Below are 22790 nucleotides of genomic sequence, written 5' to 3' on the forward strand. Positions count from 1 at the left end.
CTTGCTGTACTGATGACGCTGATCAATCCCCTTTAACTGTATCTATTTACACTGTAAAACTTGTAAATATTGTAAAATGTAAATATTATGGAGATATCTCAACAGTATTTTGCAGTATTAATGTCACAGAGTGATATGCTGTTAAATGCAATGCAATCTGATAGAAACATAAATTATTACACCACTTTAATAGAATGTAATTTAGTGTAATGTACGGTAAACGTTAATCATTAGCAGAGCATCATGGCGAGGTGAAATAAAATTGTAGGTATTGAAGTTTGGTATTGAAGTAGTTGATGTTGTGCAACCTGTTTGTGACCAGAACTGGTTTGATGTGGCAACATTATAGAGGTCTCAAGATTTGTTCTGGCCCAAATGAGGGGCAATAGTATATAGGATTACCCTTCTGTCTATAACGATTCTAAGAAGGCTCTGCTCTGTCACCACCATCACGAGAAGCAGTGGACAGTGTTCAGTTATTGTACATTTCAAACATGAAAAACATGCATCGTTGTGGGTTGGAAGATAAGAATAACTGGTTTCTTCACTTTATTTATTTATTTATTTATTTATTTATTTATTTTTATACAGTTTTATGTACATATAAAGTTGGTAACTTTCATTTGAAATTAAATGAACTGTTGTTATACTGTTTTGTTGTGGATGTGATCTATTCACAGCAATAAAAATAAAGTATTTCCATTCCGAATGACATCTGTGTGACCAAACATAATTTTTCTGATGTCAAAATATTAGAAAATAGCATTCTGTTATCACAGCCTAGGGCACAAGTATTACAGTGCCTTGTGAAAGTATTGGCCCCCCAAGAACCTTTTGACATTTTGCTACATTTCAGTCAGTCTATTGACCAATCAATACCTATGATCATGGCCAAAGTGCCTGTCTTGCAGAAGGCAAGAGTTTAAGAGGTTCAGGCACCTGATCAGGATGTCTCCCTGTTAGCTTCCTTCAGAGGTTACTGTATTAGTTATTCATTTAAATGTCTAGTCACGGTCAGTTAGTATTTATCACGTATGAACATGTGGACTTTGCTGATGTACTGTATATGTGTATCTGTGGTCTGTGAATATTAATAGATTCTGACGTAGCGAGTGTAGCAATATCATGTCTGCAGAGCAAGAATAGCAAGCCATGCATCAGCCTCGCCCCACATGGCAACACGCAGCAGGACTATTCACCATTCACGTGCTGTACACATACACACACGCACACACGCATGCACGGACACACACACACACACACACACACACACACACACACACACACACAATATCCTGGCTGCGGTACCTTTGACATGCTATATCCAGCACATATTATAATTCCAGATTCTCTGTGTAGCAGTTTTTTTTAAACCCATACAGACATGACAACATAAAAATTCAACTCGGAAGGATCCAGGTTCTCATGTGGATCTGATTTCTATGTGTAGCCTTAGCTGATAATGAATACTCCTTTTAAATTTGCTAAAATGCACAAAGTAGTGACATCAGAATTTGCTTTATTTTTCCATGAAATGTTTCTTTGTATTTTCCGTTAGAACAACTTCATCCATCAGGAAATAGAAAATCCAAGCAACTTTCACTGAACATTCATTAGTAGTGAATGATTTTGGTAGCTCAACGATTTTGGGCTTTCAGAGTATTTATTTTTTGTGGCGTGTTTTTTTCATAGATTTGTATATTTTTTCATCGGGATGACTCAGACTGCTTCGTATAATAATCAAAAATAATCATCAGTCTAGTCTTCAACTGACTAAACACAGTTTGTTCACTTTAATCGAAAGCTTTGTTTTGTTAATTCTCATTTTCTTTATTTAGTTGTTCTACCTTTCTGTGACTGACTTATTAACTGACTGCTTTCTCACAACTCAGCTCTGCAGTCATTTTATCTCTGCTGTCAGAACTTCAGAAAGTCTGACCACTCAAAAAATGTCACTCACTTTTTCAAACGCACAGAGTTTTGCTAAGTTGCAACATGTGTATATAAATATGCTTGTGCAGAGTACCATAAAAGGCTGGAAAAGCCACACCGGTTAAAATAAAAATCCTTTGAAATTCACTTTTAAAAAAATCATAGTAATAATTGGTTTCAGGTCTAGGTCTGTAATCAATTAATTATCGCTATAATAAATTGGTTAAAGACCTTCATCCCAGTTTTTATAAGAAAAACGAAAGGATTTCCCATTCAAATTATTAAGAAGGGAATGGAGGAACTATTTAATAGCTCATTAATTAATTATAACTGTTTTATGTTAAAATACACACAGCTCACAGGGATTCTTGTTGCAGTTTTCATGCGAGGAAATAGCTGTAGGTCTAAATCAGGTTTAAATGGCAACTCCATGCATTTCAAGGTTCAGTGACATAGTTGGTAAAAGGTCATGAGTTATTTAGTGCACCAAGGAGCTGGAGTGTGGGCCTGTCTAGTGGGTCTATATGCTCTTCTTCTGCATGAACTGCATTTTTTTCCGTTAATGCTTCATAGATATCAGTCATGAAGCAAAAAACATGCAATAATGATAAAAAGTTTCTTCTTAACTTGGGATCTATCAGGAACATATTTAGACCACTATGACACATCTTCCCTTTACAAACAGATGTTTTTAAAACAGATGTGAGCTTCATGGATACCCTATTGTCCCTCAGTTAAGTTTTTTCTTCCCGTATACTGTATATAGAAATACTGTAAATTCAAATGTCGAAGAAGTCATGTAGGTTTTAATTGGAAAATTGATGAAAGTTGTTTGAAAAGTTTGACCGAACTTCTGACCCCACTTAAGAGCACTTTTACTTGCAGAGCAGAAATTTCGGACGCACAGCAGAATGCACTGAATGTCATTTGCCAACATATTCTACCTTCATATTTTGTCCTTTTTTCTGTCCTTTTTCTGCCACATGCACTTGACAGGTTGATTAATTGCCCAACAGAGGCTTGGATGCAGCGCATGGATTAACCAGGCCAATTAACTAAGCACAGAGTTTCCTAGTCAAACTGTTAATCAGCAATTGAGGAGCTGAAGCCACATAGCCAGGTTTTCTGAGTCAAGCCTCTTGACCTCAATACAGTATGACAGTGTTTCACTGGGGCCCTGCTGCTTTCAAAAATACACTTTTGGGCATCTTAAGAAAGGGCCAGACAATGAAAAGCTGTGCCAGTGTGTGTGTGTGTGAGGGGACGGTTTTGAGGTCAGGGCATTTTTGAGGTGTTCATCTGGAAGTTTGTGTGTGTGTGTGTGTGCGCACACGTGTGTGCGTGTGTGGTCAGCTGTCTACTGTGCAGCAAACTGCGTTAACTAGTTAGTGAAAGGTTAGTGGAAGAGTCTGGACCATAGAACAAAAGGTGAAAATAAACTGCCAACGTCTTTCTTGTAATAGGTTGGAAGCAGGGATAGAAAAACAACAACACAGCAACAATGAAAACTTCTACTGACCTAAAATTCATTGATCATGTGTTGGGTTCATTCCTATTTAATATGACTTATATTTAAAATCTCTGTTCGACGTTACTGTGGTGCACTGGTGTTGCGCCTGGAGTGTACCCTGCCTTCTGTTTACTCCTCTGGGCAAATGAGTGCTTCTATCTTATATTAAACATACTGAGTCTTCAATTCTTGACAACGACATTCACAAATCCAAAAAATAATTTTTAAAAAAATTGCTTCTGTTTTTTACAAGTCTTTAAGCAACAAACACATTTCTTGTAGGTGAGTGCTCAAGCCATCTAACACTGCGAAACCATTTTGGTTGGAAGTCTCCTTTTATCGTCCAAACTTAGACGCCTCAGCTGCTGAGGACCTTCGTATTTCTCTTTTAAATTACAATAAGCATCTTCAGATCCTTCTGCTCTGGCTTGCTGACCAGAATGCTGTTCTCTTTCTCTTTTTTCATCCTCTGGTCTGCTCTGGGTCAAAGCTGTCTTTGTGTGGATCAGACGAGTTAGACAATATTTTCTGATTAATTGTTGGCAGTAAGATTTTAAAGCACAAACAAACACCATCACACCTCCACACAAGCGTGCAGGAAAGTGTCACATTATTTATGTGGATTCAGGCAGTGTGTCATACACACACACACACACACACACACACACACACACACACACACACACACACACACACACACACACACACACACACACACACACACACACACACACACAAACAAAACAAAGGACTGAAGTGATACAGGGATGTGACGTGTTAACTCAAACACCTTACCACCCAAACATGACAAAATAATTATAACAAATAAAATGCATGTAATAATAATTAATAATAATGCAGATCTAATGGGTCATAGTTGATGCTACTGCCATATTAAACCATATTTTTTACACAACTGCTATACTTAAATTCAGATTAAGTGGCTGTCATATCGGTAATAAAGGAGTGGATACATGGCCATGGTGGAGGAACATGCTCTTTGAATGCCCTTTCAGTCATTTATGTGATTTTCTTACCTTTCTTTTTTTTCCTTCAATTTCCCTTTTTTCCCCTCCTCACTGAGTTATATTAACCAGCAGATGTCTGATTTAATAATGTACAAACAGATCTCAAACGTCTCATACAAAATGAGCAAATTTCTAAGGACATGTACCATTAATTAATGTTGGGTTGCTGTAAAATTAATTTGTTAGTGCAATTATTCATAATTTATCTCCTGGTGCTTAATGCTAGCGAAAGGCTATGATGAATCATCATAATTCAAGTGTTGTGTTTGTTCATCCCTCTTCAGATGGAAGGGTAAGACTCCATTACAGGAGTTTGTGTATGATTCATACTACTACTCCTATGCACTATGATTCATGCAGCTCAGGTAACGCTTGATGGAAAAATATTACCAGGAGTATTTGTAAATTCTTTGGCTATGTAAAATGTATTTGTTTTAGATGTCATGTTTGTGGCTCTCATGTGTCAGAATATGTGTTAGGCTCCGATCAGCGGAGAGGATTTCATACTTTTAGTCAGAAAGCATAGTAGCTGAGTTTGTCAGTGTCAAACAATGTCAAAGATTATGTTCAATTATTTTCTATTTTCTGAACAATAGGAAAATGTCTAGAAGTATTGATGGCAAATTGATAAAATTGATAAAAATGTATGTGATTCAGGATCATTAAAGACAAAGTTATAAAATGTGATATATGAATGAGACCACAAATAGATAAGACTGTCCCTCATGAGATACAGAGTTGTGTGAGAAAAAACATGAAGTTACAGTACGTAATTATGTGTCTGGTTTTAAAAAGACAAAGCAAAAAACCCCAAAGTTTTTTGAATTGATCATGTGTTTCATTGCTAATACATATTATTTATATGAATACTTACTTTACTTACTTACGCCTACTACCCCTTCTGGGGCATAGGCCGCCAACAAGCGATCTCCAAGCATCTCTGTCTTGTGCTGTTCTCTCCAGCTGGTTCCAGGTCATCTTCATGGTCTCTGCGCCAGGTGTTTCTTGGGCGGCCCCTTTTGTGCTTCCCCTGTGGGTTCCATCTTAATGCTTGTCTTATGATGGTGTTTGCTAGTTTCCTTAGGGTGTGGCCCATCCATCTCCATCTGAGTTCCTTTATCTCTTCTTCCACGGGCAGCTGGTTTGTTCTGTGCCAGAGTTCTGCATTAGCGATGGTATCTGGCCATCGGACATTATATGAATAGTGATTTGATTTATTTCAGAGGTTGTCTTGATATTTTACAGAAACATTTTGATCAAAAAGCTTCATCTGTCAACAAGCCTTTGATCGTTGAACTGTGGGTGAACCTTCCTCTGCTGGGTCTGTTCTCAAAAGATTTGTGACTTGTGATAAGACAGTTTTACCTGTCTGAGTCGGTCGGCTACTCCACTTGATTATTTTTTATATTTATGAGCTTTTATATAAATGAGCTCCAGTGTGAAAAAAGACATTAATTTATGTCAGCAGCCCTGTCCTTGGAATTTTCTAGGCTTCAGCTGAGGCTGGCATGAACACATACCTTAATGCTCCGATGCAAAACAGCGTGTGAAAAAAGATCAGGATGCAGGATACAAAAATGTACAGGATATATTTATACTGTAGGTGAACATTTCTAAAACAACATCCGTAGCATATTTCTGCTTTTTAGATTATTTTTGAAAAAGACTAAAATAAAGGTGTTACCTATGTCTCACAAAGTCCTTAGACAAATTCAGCCTTGACTTCATGTGTCTCACACAAATTAGTCTGGAACATGCTGTGCCATAGGAGTAGGAGACGTTCTGATGTTTGTGTGGTATCAACTTTTCCCCAGGGACCAGACTTGGACTTGGCTGTGACCTTTGTCTTTTGCCTGACTGGCTGCTCTGTTTGTGTGTAGGCTATGCACATATCAGCCAGATTCCCTCTGAGGAAAATACAACCTGAGGCTAATGACTGTTCTTATTTCAATATTCAAGAGTTGTATTTCACATGTTGCCATGTTTCCATTTGCAAGTTCATTATCCATATTCCATTAATGACCATTCTATTGAACTAATTTGGCTCTGTGTGCTGTGGTGCCAGCTTTCACTGCACACCACAGCCAAACAGACTTATTACATTACTACTACTGTGACACCTGATACACAGACTCAGAGGCAGTGAGCCAGATCACTGCGGGTCATACACCTGTGTGTGTGTGTGTGTGTGTGTGTGTGTGTGTGTGTGTGTGTGTGTGTGTGTGTGTGTGTGTGTGTGTGTGTGTGTGTGTGTGTGTGTGTGTGTGTGTGTGTGTGTGTGTGTGTGTGAAAGACAATTAAATTGAGTAGATAAGGAGTGTACTCTGCAGTATACTTGCTAGTGTGAAAAAACATAGTAAATACATATCATTTGAAATGAGTACACTCAAAAAGCATAAATGTGTGTTACATAAATGTATGTTTTCCTGTGTATTTGTGTGTTTGTTTGCAATCACAGTCATATTTAATTCATGAGGCAGTGTCACTATTTCCCTGATGGGACACAGAGAAGTCAAACTGGAAGCATTTCGTAATACAAATACAGTTATTCCTTCATAAAAGGTGGTGTTCATTTGTTTTTTCTGTTTTGTGGTGATCCATCTAATATTTTCTCAGACATTTTAGTCTGACAACCATCAATCTCATGTGGGGGTCTTCAGAAAGGTTGAGATTAACAATATCAGATGGATCCTGAGGAATATGTCATTAAATACTAATGATTTCATAAAAATTCTTCTACTATTTGTTTAAATATTAAATATTTAATTCTTAAATTAATTAAATAAATAATTTGAGTGAGTTGGGATCTGCTACTAGGTCCAATTTTGGTTACAACTGACATGTTTCTTTTTTCCAAAATCAATAGATCAGACCATAGTCATGATACAGTAAATCTGCACTGGACACCTCAGCACAAACAAACCCCTAGTGTCTGACATTTTGGTCTGCCCATAGCATTCTGTCCTCTTACACAAATGAAGCTGGAACTATAACAGGCATGTATGATGTTGAACTGTGATGCCATCCCCTCACAGGCGTTTCATTTAAAGGATAACAATATAGTGGGGCATTTAAAAGATATCGATGGAACTCTGTCAGTGACTGAAACTGTTGTTTTTATGTACCTTATAATCAAATAGCCAACACACAGCAACAGTTTAGCATTCTGGGGTAAAACTGTTGTCAGTTTTACCCCTTAGTGCTGATCATTTGTATGTCTATCAGAGTTTTATCAGAGAGGTGTTTTGTTGTTTGTGTATCCATATTGGGAAAATGATTGAAACAAAGTCGTACATGCCAAAAAATACAAATAAAAACCCAGCATAGTCACTGGGGAAATCATCTCCAGTCTGTCTGCTGCAACAAGCTACCCGGACATACATAATCAAACTCAGATCTTAGAGGACAGAGAGACAAGGTGATAACCACGATCGCTTGTCAACTTTCAGTGTTGTATGAGATGAGGAGAGATTTAGAAAGCATGAGCAGAATGATGCAGTGCGATGAGGCTGAATTAACCTTGACCTCCAATTTAGTTCTTCCTATCTTCTTAATCAATCACCAGTAATGATCGTCCTATGTCCAGGTCTTGAATGTATGCGCCCACGCAGCAGTTGAGTGACTGAGAGATTGTTGAGCAGTATCTATCTTGAGCTGAATCTCCCCTGAATTCTCTTCTGGAGATTGCATGAATTCTTATATGTGAACACATGAAAACAATCAAGCACGCGCATGTATGTACTGTATATTTATGCAGCATGGTATTATGTAGATTAGGATGATTACACATCCACAGCCAAGTTTTATTAATTCTGCAACGTCCTTGAAGACACTGCAATGGAAATTAATATAAGCTCTACTTTCCAGATCTCACCACCTTATCTCATGCTATCTTATCCTCGTATTGTGTTGTATCGTATCTTATATCATTTTTTTCTTGTAAATCAGTACATCGGAATTCTTTGTGAGCAGCTCTATTGATGCTGTCTAGGTCACCCATTCACTGTTTTTATCCCTACTGTATGTCCATCCTTTATGAGCCTATAGCACATATAATTGAATGTATCTACTGAAATTCCAGGCTTTTTGTGAGTTGCAATTCTCTCCATTTCTGCCTCTGCAGGTACAAACATGTCTGAAAAGGGTAGACTTTTTAATTCCAAGGCAAGTTAGTCTGCTGCAGTGACAGCATTTGTACCTGTGAGCCAATTTGCAATTGCTTGGACAAACTAGTTTCCAGTGAACTGAAGGAGGAATGTTTCATCATATGAACCAGTTGTGCACAACAGATAAGACTTCTTAACTTATAGATAAAAATAGACTACTCTTCAGACATTTCTGCTTTACTAACTTTGAACGTGGATCAAAGTCTTCCACTGAAATTCAAACAACTTCCTTTTCCTGGCTTGTTTGTTTCTCCACTCCCACCTGTGCACCATGCACTGGGCTCCAAAATACCACGCACACGAGCAAAATAAATGTCAAGAAAAATATCTAACTGTCAACATGGTGCTTGCTGTGGTTGTTGCACCACCATTGAAATATGGCACAGAGTCTTTTGTGAGCTCATAATCTATTTCAATGAAGGGAAATCAATTGGAACTATATAACAATGTTTATTGTGTTGACAATGGAGAAGGATGATTAGTTAATTGTTAGCATGGCTCATCTTCATTATGCAAAGGGCCTTGAAGACTGAAGGCAGTCAATTCCACAGAGACTAGTGCTGGAGAAAAACCGACAGGATAAAACCTCATGTAAATCATCCTGAAGGAAAAGGTGGTGATAGGGAGGTGATGGGTTACATGACAGAGAGAGATTTAAAGGATAGGGTCAATTTAACTGTATGAGAGTCAAAACATCTTCTTTGTTGAGTTTTGCCAAAGGGCTATTGACATTGTAGGGCATACATGTATTAATTTAGAAAATCAACAGTCAACAGAGATGGTAATGGCTTTTTTAAGCCAATTTATTTAAGTAAATAGACTTCAAATACTTCTTCATATTGTTGGCAAACTTTTGTTAAATCCAGTTATACCAAAAATGGGGTGTACAACCCCTTGGAGTACTTGGGCTGATCAAGAAGTACCCAAAATAAAATGGTGATTCTTGTTTTTAGAATTACCGTATTTTGGCAGTTCACAGTCCAGAGCAATGGAGAGTATAGAAAAGAGGTCAAGAAGCGTGTACAGGCAGGATGGAACGGGTGGAGAAAAGTGTCAGGTGTGATGTGTGATAGAAGAGTTTCAGCTAAAATGAAAGGAAAGGTGTACAAACCTGTGGTGAGACCAGCGATGTTGTTTGGTCTAGAGACAGTGTCACTGAGGAAAAGACAGGAGAAAGAGGTGGAGGTAGCAGAGATGAAGATGCTGAGGTTCTCTCTGGGAGTGACCAGGAAGGATAGGATCAGGAATGAGTACATCAGAGGGACAGCACATGTTAGAGGTTTTGGAGATAAAGTCAGAGAGGCCAGACTGAGATGGTTTGGACATGTCCAGAGGAGAGATAGTGAATATATCGGTAGAAGGATGCTGAGTTTTGAACTGCCAGGCAGGAGGTCTAGAGGAAGACCAAAGACCAAAGTTTATGGATGTAGTGAAAGAGGACATGAAGGTAGTTGGTGTGAGAGAGGAGGATGTAGAAGACAGGGTTAGATGGAGGCAACTGATTCGCTGTGGTGACCCCTGAAGGGAAAAGCCGAAAGAAAAAGAAGAGTATTTTGGCAATTTTGTTCATACGAGCACATTGAACAACATTTTGGACAAGGAGTACTACATTGCAAAAATGTCCATCCGTTATGGCCATTGGTGAGGAAAGGGATGTGGACTAACTGGTCAATTGAGATTTTTGCTTTGCTACCCAACTGACTATTTGGACCTATACAGTATTTGCATCACTGCAGATGCTACCCCAATCTATTTATCTATCACCCACTCTTTTTGTTTGCCAAAAAGAATGATTTGATGTTTAAATTGGGGTATTTTTTCATCTCAGCTCATGTCGTCTGGTTGGCCTTTCATTCTTTATCAGCAACCGTTGGTGTTTTATTGTTTGTGCATTTACTGCCAGTACACACACAATGCATGGCCTGCTGCCAAGACAATGTCTGACACCTTGACTGAAACACTGAATGATACAGTAGAGATAAAGAAGTTTGGTCACCCATCGCCCATAAATCTGTCTTCATTTCGCCTTATGCATCATAGGGCAACAGGTAGCTCATGGTTAGAGCATGTGCCTCTTGATTCTACTGGTAGCGAGTTGTCCCTTATCCCTCCCCAACATCATTTGGCACCTCTTCATCTGTCTCTATCTTAAAAACAACCTTTAAATAACCATCGTTCTCATTTTGTTTGACAAAGTTGTATGTTGATGAATAGCTCAGAGTTACCAAATTTGGGGGATATTTTCTACATGGCTCTGTGAACTGCTCTGTCGGAGGTATCATTCACTGCGCTGGAGGCTGTAGGTCCGCATGCTATTAGTCTTTTGGGAAAACTTTAAAACCGTAGCAATGTTGTTTTATTGAGATGCTAAATTTGACTACACAAAGAAATCATGATGAAAATCATGTACGCCCCAGTGTGAGAGCTGACTGCTGGTGGAGGAGATTAGGATGGTAAACAACCAAGAGATATAGTTTCTCTTTTAACTTTTAAAAATTTGATGAGAACCTGACACAGGCAGAAGTACTGCTCTGTGCTGTATGTAGATACAGTACAGAACTGGCCCATTGTCTGCTTTTCTCCGTGGTTCCCCTTTCAGCTTGTACCACCTCCATCATTCAGCACCAACATAGGCCCGTGATCGGAAAAGCTTTTTACTCATTGTTCACTCCTCTCTCACATGCACCTGAGATATGGCTCCCTCTTTGCACACTGTTGTCTGTCATTGCTTCAAGTTTATTTATAGTGTTCATAGTCCAGGTGTAGAGGAAATTCCTTCCCTTACGTTTCCACCACTGTGGTGTTCAGTACAAACTGTTCCAGCCCTGGCCAGAATCAAGCCTAAAAATAACCAAGAGAGGAAAATACCCCTCCCTTGCCGTCTTCACACCCGGCACCCCACCCCACCCCGTCCTCCGCCATCATTTTTCTTGCCTGAAATTACAAACAGTCTGTAGAAAGACCACAGATGCATACGACGTTGAGAAACACTGCATTTTACACTATCACCAAGGAGAAATCGCATTTCAGGTACACCAGGAAGAGAGGTGTCTCTATCCGTATTCACCTCAGCGATATGTTTGCACTAAACGGATAATTCCAGAGCACATAAGCTGTTTGAACTGAAAGATCACTACAGTCACAGGAACCGTAGCCTCCTGTGGGTTTGTCCCCTCCTTCCCTGCCTTGTCACCTGCTTCTTTTTCCTCCTGCATATCCTTTGAGCAAACCTTTGATTCTGGGTGCCTGGATAAATTGATTGTGTCTAGAAGGTATTGAGTTGGTCTAGCACTGCAAGTGTCCCTTATCTCCCTCACCAGGGTGTCATCTGTACATAATTTTGTTGACGGCGGCTTAACTGATAACTGATTAGGGTCTTTAAATTATTTGTACAGGAGAAATTAAGAGATACACAAAGGCAATTATATTGCATAATGTTGTGAAAATATAACACAATTCCTACCTTGATTCACAGACAATATGAATGATATTTTAGTGTTCCACACACAAACACACAATCCTACATGATGCAAGATTTTTAATGAACATACCCCATTATCTGTGTGCGCTGTAATAAAAGCCTATTTTACTTTACCATTGTATCCCTGATTGCACTGTGTCTCTTCTACTGCTACACACAGCTCTACCTGACAACACAAAAGCCATCTGGAGACATTTTCACCTTTTTATGAAGGTCTCTGTGCCTGAGTCATATGGAGAATATTTAACATTGTAAATTTTCCACCTAGTTTCTCAGTTAAGAATTCCTTCAGTGCTTCTGCATTTCTTTGTTTCGGATTTAGGCCAGGCATGGGTTAACTATGACTTGCAGGTCATTTACGACCCATTATGGCTTTGTAATCCAGCCCACTAAACTTGATTAAACAATATATTGAATTTATAGAAATGAATGCAGCTGTAAAATAATTTTTACAAATAACCATGAATATGTATGCTTTGCTGCCTGTTGAAGGCCAAAACCTTTTATAGAATATTTTACATGTCATTTGCATTAGTACAGTACAAGTAAACACTCCATCCATCAGACTTCATCTTACCAGCCGGTCAAATTTTAGACCTCTATCTGCCCCACCAAATAGAGGTCTAAAATTAAAAGTTTCCCTACCCCTAGTTTATGGCAAACCATGAAAATCTATCTCACTGATTAAATCTTTACATTTACGTCAAATTGAATAAAATCATCCCAATATATTTTTCCATATCCTCGACTGAAGAACTACTTTTCCTTTTGCGTGTTTGGATCCTGTTCCACTGACATTAGTCTGTGTTTACTCATAGCAAGCTATATACATGATCACAGATGACACAAGCGCAAACACAGAGCTCACAGATGGTTCTAGACAAGAGGAGTTTGTACATGTAAAAAAAATGTAGTGTTCGTGAAACAAAACAGAAATACAATATTTATACTTGCAGTACAGATATACAGCTTACAGTATAGAGCTTGTCAGAGAACTTGGCAGACATCATTGAAATAATTAAATAATTAAAATTATTTGTTTTTAATAGTTGTTGAGGTAAACTTTTAAATAACTGTGATTTTTAGTCTAATAGCACAGTGTGAGTAATGTATGTTTTGTCGGTTGAGGTGTGAATGTAAGGAGTGTGAGGTGTTTTTCACAGCTTTCCTCCTGATTGGTTGCCTGGAACATCCCGTATGCTCCCAGAGTGCCGATGTGTTTCAGCCACTATAGCAGATTGGCTTTGCTTTTAGATTAATGTTTGTATTTCCACATCTACACACAGACACACAGACACACACACACACACACACACACACACACGCACACGCACACGCACACACACGAAAGTTGACTCCAAGGATTACAGTCACAGAGGAACACTGTCTACGTCTTGTGTAATTCTGAGTAAGCGTGCCTGACACACACACACACACACACACACACACACACACACACACACACACACACACACACACACACACACACACACACACACACACACACACACACACACACACACACACACACACACACACACTGTCCATGCTAGACTTATCCTTTCCACTGTAACCAGCTTAACTGCCCTTCTTCACCTCTGAACTGAGATCAGTGTCACATCAGCTTCATGAGCTTCACACCACCACGCCAGCAGTCAGCCCGGTCTGAGATCAGCACTGACTAGAGGCAACCTGAATGAGTGGGTGTGTGGCTGAAGGTGTGAGGATGAAGAGAGAGAAAGCACGTCATGATGCCCGTGATTCACATATTGTAAACAGGCTGTGGGGAGGAAACAAGAAACCTAGATGGTTGCACTCCCGCTGAGTAAAACTTTGCGTTACAGAATGTGAAAATAGACAGAGCAGATTTGATGTGTTTTGTACTCCTCCTTTGCATGTAAGCAAATGTTTTCTCAATGTCATTGATAGTAGAGTGGGCAGATTGTGGGCTGTAAAAAATGAAAGTTTGACTGCGGGGCAAGTCAAAAGTGGAAGTGAAATGGGAACGAATGCTCGGAGGTCAATTATAAAACAACTGCTCATACAGACAGCATTAAATAGACACCAGTTTTTTAAATTCCTGTCAGGTAATAAATAAGGTTTTTGTGACAGATTTGTTCTTCTTTTCTTTTTACATTAATTAACAGACCTGTGGTCCCGAGTTCATAGATCATTTTTTAATTTATTTGTATAGGATCACAGGTCATATGATTTCTATGACAGTGATGCTTTCATCAAAATCTGAATCCAAAGTTTGGTTTACAATGTATGAAAGCAGCTAAAATTCAAAACTCACATTTTAACTGCTCGGGACATAAGAACTCAGAGTTTTAACATATTAATGTTCAGTATGAGGGGGCGTACGAGCCATAAATCATTCTGGCTCTCTCATACAAATGCATATTGTACTTTTCTGTCTCAAAAAAGTTTATTTTCATTCTCACACCCACTCTGTGGAAATATCTTGATAAAAGAATTTCAAATAACTTAATTATCTCATGTAAGACACTCATAATTAAATCTATTCAAATCGGATTGATTGAACACACACATCATTATTCCTTTGGGTGCACTTTTATATATGGATAATGTAAGAATTGCAGTATTCCAACAACTTGATTTTGTCTGTTAAGCTTTATATAGTTTTTAAAAGCGCAATTCTTGGTGACAAAGAGCTGAAATTTTGCTTGCGGTGGCTTGGAATCATTTTTCTTTTAATTTCATTTCATAAAACAGATTTTCAAATAATTATTTTATTACAGGGTAACATGGTGATGTGGTGGTGAGCCACAAAACAAGAAGGTTGTGGGTTTGAAGCCACCAGGGACCTTTCTGTTTGCATGTTCTCAGAGTGTCTGTGTGGGTTTGCTTCGAGTGCTTCAGTTTCCTCCCACCAACAAAAACATGCAATATACATGACTTGGGGACGCTAGATTACCTGCAGAAGTAAATGGTTTTGTTGTCATTTCTTTCATAGTTTTAAATTGAGATTTGTGTAAAATTAGTAGTTAGCTTTATATAAGCAAGTTATCTTACAAATACACAGTTGATTTTTTCAAAACAAATGTTTTTCGTAGTTAAATCCTCACCATTAATACACTTCATTGATCCAAGGTTCTTGTTTTTCTCAAACCATTTGTTCAGATATTTTCACTTACACATTCATGCATTTTGCTCTCATGTGGAAACAGTCTGTCTGCACGTAAAGTCATGTGTGTATGCCAGAAAAATGTGAGAATAGCTGGAGGACACATGGAGGCTATACCTAAGAAGAGTGCATCTGTATATGAGCGAGGGAGTACTGTGGAAATTCAAACCTGAAATGGATGCAATTTGAAAATAGTGTGAGACCAAACAGTGTGAAGAGGCCAACGGAATAACTGCTCTTCATTTCACAAGGACAGCTGAAAATTCTTCACTGACTGAGTCCTACAAATTTCCATCATCTTCATTTATATCCTGCTCTTGTACACTGAAAAAGCCAAATGGCAGAAATGACAACTTCAGAGCGTGGATAATTCTCTTTGGGCTGCTCCTCCTCCCGTCTCTTCCTCGTTGCTACTGAAGTAATGCCAGAGATGAATTCATACTTTATGCTAATATTGGCTCAGTCCATGGCTATACAGTATACAAAACTGAGGGTAAAAACGATAAGGGTATAGTTTTATAATGATGGAATCAATCACTATAATTAAAATACTGATGATTATACTGACAAATAATTGTCATCTACAAACATGGTAGGATTTTGGCTGAGTACTTGAAATTTCTATCGTCTGCATATTTTCATGGACAGTTGAAACCCCTGCTGTTGCTTGGACTTCTCAGGAAGCTCATTTTTGTTGCTCAGCCAATGTATGTCAGATTGTCTGGCAAGCCTGATTTAACCGGCACAATTAGAGACAAAAATCCCACAAATACAGTTGCAGGCGAGCACAAAAGTGCACACGAACAAACAGACGGCTTGACAGTGAGGGAAGCAGACAGACTTTGTGAGAATGGAAAAGAGGAGAGTGAGGGATTTTAAAGTATGCCAGGGAGAAGATACAGTTGGGTTTGTGGAGCGAGAGTCAGAGGGAGTCATCTTTGGGATTTAGGCGTCGCAGATGTCCACACTTCTATTTTTCCCTCCAGTTGGCAGCAGCATCCAAATGTTAATGCAAGTGCCATTGGTGTGAGATCACCGTCAGATGTCATGTCAGACATTTCAGTGCTGATTGACATTTTGGACATGGGGAGATCCCAGATCAGTGGGAGGCGATGATGCAATCAATCCAATGGACTGTAAAGAGCCGATGGCTGCAGAACACATAAGACGGCATAGTGAAGTTTTCAGTGTGGGCGTGTGTGTGGGAGTGCACGTGCATGCAGGTCTGTTTGTCATTACTTTTTGTGTGATTGAGAGGGTCTTCTCAGAATCAGTTGACAACCCTCGATTGTTATTTGCCGATATGTTTTCCTGTTTAATGTCTTTCTTTTTAATCTGCTCCCACCCGCATCTCCACAAAAGATAACTTCAACAGGATAAGCAGGATAAGAATGTCATACTTTGTGCATTTATGTTTGTAGTTTTCCTTTGACAGGTACATTTGGTGGTCATATGCAATTTGTGTATGAACAAAGTTATCGCAAGTCATTAATTTTCAATGTAACACTGACTTCTTTTTTCTCTGTGTTTTCTGTCAGTTTGTTGTTTTGTGGTTCACAAACGCTGCCATGAGTTTGTCACCTTCTCCTGTCCCGGAGCCGACAAGGGTCCAGATACAGATGTAAGTCATTTGAACCGTATGCATGACTCCATGATCTCAAAAAGCATTCATCACAACAATCGTTTTATTGTATTTAATTTACATATGAGCAGCACAGTGGCGCAGTGCATGGTATTGTTGCCTTACAGCAAGAAGGTCCTTGGTTCAATTCTACCTGGATGTGGATTGTATGTTCTCTCCATGTCTATATGGGTTCACTCCAAGATCTCTATTTTAAAGAAAAAAAGGACTTATCCTCTAGCATTTATTTATTAAATCTCATAGATGAGTTAGGTCTAAAGATCAGTTATTAGAGTAACAAACTGAATTATTATTATATATGTTTACTCTTTATTACTTCTTGATCTGATAAAACGATGGCTATGTCACAGCCAATGTCAGAAAGACTGGAATTGTAATGGAACTATAACAGCAGCAGTTTCCATTAGCAACGGAACATTCAACTAACACCAGCCGCTGATTGAACAATAAGATCTCATAAGTTAAAACGTTTTTGTGCCTTTTTTTTTTTTTTGCAATTCAGGGCAGTCTGTCCTCCTATACAATCTTAGTGAGTGTTAAATCACTCCACTGGTTGTCATTGCACTATTGTGTGTGCAGTGGACATGTTCTCTGATTTTGACTTGCTGCAGGAATTCCAGTGGTTTTAGCGGAATTAGTGATCTATGGTAATTTGCCGTTTCTCCAGCCTCATGCACATAATCCTAATAATAATATTTCATGTTTTACATCTTGGGATGTTAAAGCCCCTTTTAAAATTTGTTTATACCTAATAATAACACTTATGTACTACTCAATACCATGCCGTGGTGGTATTTTATTGGAGCTAATGTCTGATCTTTGTTATCGCTTGGAATCTACTGTTTATAATGCATGTATAACCTTGCTGTAGAAGTTCAGTTTGAGCCTCCCCCTCATGGTCAGTAATGTATCTATCCAGTTTTAGATAAAGATGGCATTTAAGCACATCTGCATCATGCATGTCTCCATTCCATTCTTACATGCAGCAAATTTTAATACAGTCAAGCCAAACCACATGCAGGTGGATGAGCCTCCATACTTTATTACTTGAGTATGCCTGTAAATACCAAAAGTCAATTAGAGATCATCTCTGGCTTTAGCATGTAAAGCCAATAAAGATGCAGACAGCAATATCAATATCATCTAATATTTACAAGAGCAGAAGCATCAGTCTCTCTTCTTAATGACTCCACTGTCTTTTGTAAACTTGGTTACTGTAATGAGCTGGCCAGGCGCTCATAAATAACAGTAATTATGAAATATTTACACACATAGAAAGCCAATGTGGTTCAGTGAGGCTGTCGACCAGGCACTTGAGAAGCCGCTGCTGTAACAAATCATATTTTGTCAAATGCATTCTCGTATTGCGAGTTTTGTTCTGCCTATTTTGAAAACCTATTATTATTATATACAAACCAGATTGGAGTAACTGTCCCCAGCAGAGGGCATGAGTTTGGTGTACATTGTTAGATCGATAGCAAGCTCAGCTTTACAATCATTTGCATTCATTACAGACAGATTCAAAGATGACAAATAGAGAACTGTTATAAGACACATAGATAAAATGAATGAGAGTGTTAATGTTGATCTGTCTGACATTAATTCCCATGAAAGTCAAGTTTTTGATCTTCCCATAGGATTTCTAAAATATTTTGAGACTAACGGTTCACCTATGAGCTGATTAATCTCACTCAGCCTGACTCCAAACATCTTTTTCACAGTGTTATCATGACTCTACATACGGCTGGTAGCTCAGACATGGCACAAGTCTCACCACTCGTGTGAACACACTCACTTCTCCTTTGCAGTGGGGGCTGCCAGTGACCCCTGCGGCAGCCTCAGCACCTGAATGACGTCATCTGTCTGGCGAATGCTTTGATCTGCTTGCAGAATAAGATGAAGGAGAGAGGTGGTGACATTAGTCCATGAATGAATCCCGTCCCGGTTTCTCTCTGTACCACTCAGGTGTAGGTGGTAAATAGTGTTATATTATCAGTCAAGAATTTCTCTGGAAGCGGTGAATGAAAGTGATTCACCCAAGGAGAAGCATTACTTGTTTCACAACCAGGTTACATGTACATAATAGGCCTAGATATTTGATCAGAAAAAACCTTGTTAAAGGTCTTTCCTTTTACTTGTAATATTTATGTCATGACAGATTTGGTCAGTGTGGTGAGTGAGATTATGCTTTACATGAGTATAGAACCGTTACTCTTCTTGGCACATCTTCTTCCCAACCATCTGCCTGCTGCCCTGTTCATTAACAAGACTGCATCAGAGCATTTGCATGTGTTTCATATATTTTAAATAGATTTTTTTCACGCTGACCCATATATTTCATTTATAACATTTCTGTTTTTCCTAATATTTTTACTCATGTGTAAGATTTTTTGTTATGGATATTTGATAGCTATGTTACAATAAGTATTTCAAGATAATAAAAAAAAAGTTTTGCCCAAGTTACAGCGTTTTATGTCATCAATATTTTGCATTAACTGTTGAGTGCACCTAAGTATTTCAGAGGAACCAAAGCGTTTCCTGTGAAGTGAATCAACACCGTTGATATACTCTGTAGATTATTTGATTTACAGTGTGGAGTATGTTTAGTTTCATCAATAGATTATATTCTCATTAATTTATCAGGGATCACAACTTAAAAATAGCTGTTTTATAGAACCTAATTGATATTTACTCAGTTGATATTTTAAATTACTGTAATTGCCCATGTTTGTCAACTCATTGATCAGTGGAGTAAGTTCCTGGAACAGGATCAAGTGCAGTAATGAAAGTAGTGAGGAAAGAAATATGGTCGTATTCAGGATGTGAATTATCAGAAAAACAGTGGGGGAGGTTTTTTTTAATCACAGCGCTCAAAATTAACTTTTTTTCTTGGTAGCACTGTTGCTCCCAAATTTAGAAGTTAGTAGCACCAGCAAAGACTTTAGGAGCACCTATAACCAAAAGTAAGGCAGTGACGGAGCGATAGAGACCACCCTGTCCATCTCCGTTCCGTGCGCCTCTCTCCCAGGAAAGCAGCTGCAGTTGCGCTCTCATTGTTTCCTGGTTGTCTCACAAAAAAAGGCGCACCAGATTTTTTCCCCTAGTCGCACCGGTGCTCCCAAATATATTTAATAGTCGCACTGATAAAAAAATTTGGGCACATATGCGACCAAAATGGGCGCAATTTCGAGCCCTGAATCATGAAAAAATAATCAAGAAGCCTAATTCTTTTTTAGGTTAATGTTTGGCCCTATGAGTCTAAAATCTGAACAGTTGAACATTCATATTTGATGCAGCCTTAAAAAGACATGAAACATTTCATTTTCCATGCTGGCTACGATATGGATGATTTCCTAATTAGGCTTCAGGACCATGGATAAGGGACAATTACACCTACTATTACTATTTGATGTTAGCTATTGGTCGAGTTAACTGAGAAACTTAATGGAAATAAATCAAGCTTAAAGTAATCAGGCGTAAAGTGGTGTCTCAGACTTTTGATTGCAAAGAAGCACATTAGCGCATCGTTCACGTACTGTAAATACGGAGGAATACCTCAGTGGTTTAAAGCTTGGCTTAACCTCCAGACCCCAGAGGATAACATTCATTCAGCAGAAGTAGAGATGTTGCCTCACAGCGAGAAGATTCTGGGTTTGAATCCTTTCCATGTGGAGTGTGTGTGTTCTCCTGATGTCTAGGTGGGTTCTCTCTGGGATTTCCAGCTACCTCCCACCTCTAAAAAACAATCAGAAGGTGTAAAACTGATCACCAGATTGTCCATGGGTGTGACTGTGTGTGTTAATGCTTGTTTTTCTTAGGAGTGGCCGAGTGATGACCTGGTGTCTCATCTGGGATGTACCCCGTCTCTTGCCCATAGCCAACTGAGATAGACTGGTAGTCCAACAGAAAAATACAAGACGTCTGCTGACAGAGAAACTTAGCAAACAGTCTCTTAAATTTGTGGGACTGTGCTTTGTATGGTTAAAATTAAGACTGAATTATTTATCAATGACTCAGTTCTTCCTTTTTACCAATGCTCACTGGATCAATGTATCACCAGACTTAACTACTTTTTTACAGTTTTCTGTTATGGGGTTTTCTTTTCAAACACCCAAATTCAAATACCCAGGACATTGTCTAATAATTGTGAAAAATTATCAGACAATCTCAAGCAAAGTTGAGCCAATGGAGGTAAATGGTTCTCTGCAGGAGAGAAGTTCATACAGTTTAAGTGACAAAGCAGGTGATAAAATATCACAAAATAATTTTTTATCATTCAAACTTAATCTTCATTGATTTTCAACTGAAGCACAGCAATAAATTTTTCCTCTGTAAGGATTTTTTAAAAAAACGTTTGCTTTTATTTTCAGATTTTGCAGCCACTGGGCAAGTTTGGTACTCCTATGCCTCTTTTTATATTTTATTTCCTACAATATAACTTTTCTTTGAATTTTCTTTCCTAATTTGTCCATTTTATTTCATTACACTTCCAGCAGTTCGGCCCTGACCTATACAGCAACAGCTGGTAGAAATATCCAACCCGTCTGCTACAGCAGCTTACTCAATGTCAAATCTCTCCACATGTCAACGCTGAAGTGCCCAGAAAGCAGATTAAAGCTCAGAGTGAAGCTCAGTGCTTCAACATGTGCTGCCAGAAGAGCAGGTGGGGGATGATGAATCAACTTGATGATAACTCTGTACAATATGTAAGTCAGAGTTGTCAGCTTAACAGACGAATGTCTCTCTGTGTCAAGCAGATCCGACTTTAGATTACAGACATTATTATGTAAGGTTGCTGCACCGAGGCGTAGTGGGCACGAGCTCTGCAGTCACAAATCACAATCTGTTAGCAGATTTAGACTGATCGGATGACCAAGCTGACACAGCCTCTGGTAATGCCACTGAGATTGCTTTCATTTAGAGGAATGACATGCAGATATTTTTTCACTTTGTTGATTAGACTGCTACTTAAAACAGTTTTGCTCTAGTGTCACCAGGTGTGACTGTAAAGCGCTGAACTGACACAGCTGAACTGTTTTAACACCGTTTAAGGGTTCATAGTAATTGTGTTACTGTAAAAATGTGATACGCTCTTCATTTAGTTCATCATGAACCTAATTTTTAATTAATGCACATGTATTACTGCTGTTAGTTGTTGTTTATAAGAACTTTGAAATCACTCTCTACTTCGCTGTGTAGCAGGTTGTATCTCTATGTCCGCTGATACAGTCTTGCCATTACGTACGCTTAAAAGCAAGAGGTTGTATCCCGAAATCCGCTGAAAAGACTGTTGCTTCGCCAGTATGTTTATTTATTTGTTTTTACTAAAGGTCTTTCTATTTACAGGATTGCACAACAGTACCTGATGGATTTTAATGAAACTTCATTGAAGAATTGGGAAGATAGCAAAAAAGAGGTCATTGAGTTTCATTAGTGGCTCTAGAATTTTCTTCTTTTTGTGGTTGCTTTAATTAATTATGTACAGTAGAAACAACTAAACTAGTCAAAATGTTATTTTAGAACGAACAGATCCATAAATGTCCTTCATTTCCTTCATCTTTGTGAAATGGGTCTTTTTCCAGGTACACCTACTGCATGTGGGACATGCGCTGAAGATGTGCCTGTATGTGAAGGATAGGGTCTGGCTTTTTTTTTAAAAAAGAAGGATTTCACACCTGCTATGAAGGGTCTCAAACTGGGGACCCAGGAAAGGTTGTGTCTGTGTCCTTGCACGCAGATCTTCTCATTTGTCACTTTAATAACATTGTGAGAAGCCTGAGGGGAGATATGTCTTGTTGGAATTTTGATGAGGGTGTAATTTAATTAAAAGGGACTGTTTGGTCTTGTCAATATGAGCTATACTGAGTGCACCTCTACTTATTA

The 22790-nt window shown here is 38.6% G+C and overlaps 1 protein-coding gene across 2 annotated transcripts in view; it reads left to right on the forward strand.

The window, feature by feature from the left end:
- prkcab (protein kinase C, alpha, b) overlaps nt 1–22790 on the forward strand; it is an 85965-nt gene that overhangs the window by 15947 nt on the left and 47228 nt on the right. For both annotated transcript variants that reach the window (XM_068337348.1, XM_068337349.1), the window contains one exon: nt 16804–16886. In XM_068337348.1, the coding sequence (XP_068193449.1) occupies nt 16804–16886 (83 nt within the window). The remainder of the gene's footprint in view (nt 1–16803; nt 16887–22790) is intronic.

This window comes from Antennarius striatus, chromosome 16 (assembly GCF_040054535.1).
Source record: "Antennarius striatus isolate MH-2024 chromosome 16, ASM4005453v1, whole genome shotgun sequence".
Taxonomy (NCBI): domain Eukaryota; kingdom Metazoa; phylum Chordata; class Actinopteri; order Lophiiformes; family Antennariidae; genus Antennarius; species Antennarius striatus.